The sequence below is a fragment of the Eutrema salsugineum genome, unplaced genomic scaffold (assembly GCF_000478725.1).
Source record: "Eutrema salsugineum unplaced genomic scaffold, Eutsalg1_0 scaffold_7, whole genome shotgun sequence".
Classification (NCBI taxonomy): Eukaryota; Viridiplantae; Streptophyta; class Magnoliopsida; order Brassicales; family Brassicaceae; genus Eutrema; species Eutrema salsugineum.
The window spans coordinates 9884485-9886704 of NW_006256486.1; the positions used below are offsets into that span (position 1 = coordinate 9884485).

Sequence of the window (2220 nt, forward strand, 5' to 3'; positions counted from 1 at the left end):
ATGAGAACACCACAAACGAGCAGACCGACCCCATGGACTATGAAACAGCTGATCTCCTGGATTAATTCAATCATCTCAAACTCTGATACAATTTGATTTTGTTCTTTATTTTTTTTCATTTTGGGATTTGTTTCATTTTTTTTTCCATTTGCCTTTATTCTCAGACACTGCTTTACTTTATGATTTATCACATTTTCTGAATTCCTCAATACTGGATTCTATCTTCTATTCATAATGAAGCACACCAGCAAATGGAAACCATAGTCGTAGATAGTGGATCCAGCCACACTATCTTAAGAAACAAAAGTTACTTCATAAACCTAACCTATCAAACCGCAAATATTAGCACCATCGCGGGTCCCTCAAACCTTATCGAAGGATATGGCCATGCCTATGTGTTGCTATCAAATGGCACACAACTTGAAATACCAGATGCTCTATATTCTCCTAGTTCGAAGAGAAATCTTCTGAGCTTCAAGGATATAAGACAGAATGGTTTCCACATAGAAACCCAAGGTCAAGGGAACAAAGAATCCCTCCTAGTCACTAAAACCGTAGACGGCCATAAACAAATCCTCGAAACCATACCCGCGCTCTCTACTGGACTTTACCATGCTAAAGTCAGTATGATTGAAGCTAATACCACTCTCAAAGCCCGGTTTACTGATTATACTATTTGGCACGACCGGCTCGGTCATCCCGGTGCAAATATGATGCGTAAACTAATTCAAAACTCTCAAGGGCATACCCTCAAAGAAAACCGAGCTTATCCTCAACACCTCATGTGCACAGCTTGTTCTCAAGGCAAATTGATCACTCGGCCTTCACCAGTTAAAATCTCTAAACAAACACTTCATTTCCTAGAAAGAATCCAGGGCGATATTATTCGACATACCTTATTCGAAAAGGTACCTTCTGGTCTGTTGATGCCGATACTAAGGCTGGGTCTTGGATGTGGAGAAAGGTTCTCAAGTATCGACTGCTCGCGAGCTCATTCCATCGAATGGATATTCAAGGAGGTGACACAACAAATTTTTGGTTTGACACTTGGTCTGATTTGGGTAGAATCATCGACATTACTGGGCCTTGTGGTATCATTGATATGGGTATTCCTGCTACTGCGACGATTGCTTTGTTGACTCGCCGAAGACAAAGACGACATCAGAATGAGGTTCTTAATGAGATTGAGAATGTTCTTCACAACCAGTTAATAACACTCAAGCCAGGTGCGAGTGATATTGCAATGTGGAAGAGCAAAACTGGTTCGTTCAAATCAGGCTTTAGCTCGAAGGACACTTGGTTGCTTATTCGACAGGAAGCAGGTAGAATCTCCTGGTCTTCAGGCGTCTGGTTCAAGCACTCTACGCCAATGTTTTCAGTATTTTCATGGCTAGCAATCTATGATCGGCTCTCGACAGGTGATCAAATGCAACAGTGGAACGTTGGGGCGAACGCGTCGTGTGTGCTCTGCAACTCTCCACTCGAATCGCGAACTCACCTGTTTTTTGCTTGCTCTTATTCTGCCAAAGTTTGGTCTGCTTTAATAAAGGAACTGCTCAAGAGTAGCTTCTCAGTTGTTTGGCAAGACCTGGTTCACCTCATCTCTGCAAATCAGCCTGATCGTAATGCTCTGTTCCTGCTGCGCTACTCCTTTCAAGCTGCAATTCATTGTATATGGAGAGAGCGTAATAATCGACGCCATGGAGAAGCTCCCCGAACAGCTCGCTCTTTGATACATCTCATTGACAAACTCATTCGCTGCCGGATCCAATCTATTAGGGACTTGGGTGATCGGAGGTTTGAAGATGCTCTGCAACTTTGGTTTGCGACAAGATAACATAGCCATTGTTTTTTAAATTGTTCTCTTTCAGCTCTCTTTCAATTAAAAAACGATGCACTCTGATGTAAAGAATCAGTTTTTTTGAGGTGAATAAATTTTACATTCTTTTTTTTTTTTTAAATGCAACTATTCCATTCAGTTGTTCACAACCATGTTGACTTCTGAAACTACACAACGCGTGTTTGTTACAGCCAGACTGGTCTGGGATTTTCCATAGTATTTGCATGTTCAATCTTGCTACGACATTTGCTAGCATTGCTATGACATGTGTAAGCTTTTGAACCCATAATACCACAATTGTGGCATATTTTCATTGAGATCTTAACTCACGTATCAGTTGTCATAATGGAGAATTAATTCTCAAATTGATCAGAAGACTA

At 41.1% G+C, this 2220-nt stretch overlaps 1 protein-coding gene across 1 annotated transcript; it reads left to right on the plus strand.

The window, feature by feature from the left end:
- Nucleotides 1-1003: 1003 nt before the first annotated feature.
- Nucleotides 1004-1837, plus strand: LOC112083076. The gene has a single exon (XM_024150801.1). It carries the CDS (start codon nt 1004-1006, stop codon nt 1835-1837), a length of 834 nt encoding a protein of 277 aa, XP_024006569.1.
- Nucleotides 1838-2220: the final 383 nt, after the last annotated feature.

What these genes read in the sequence shown, in the direction of transcription:
- LOC112083076 (XM_024150801.1), top strand. Translation starts at nt 1,004, where the DNA reads ATGGATATTCAAGGAGGTGACACAACAAATTTTTGGTTTGACACTTGG.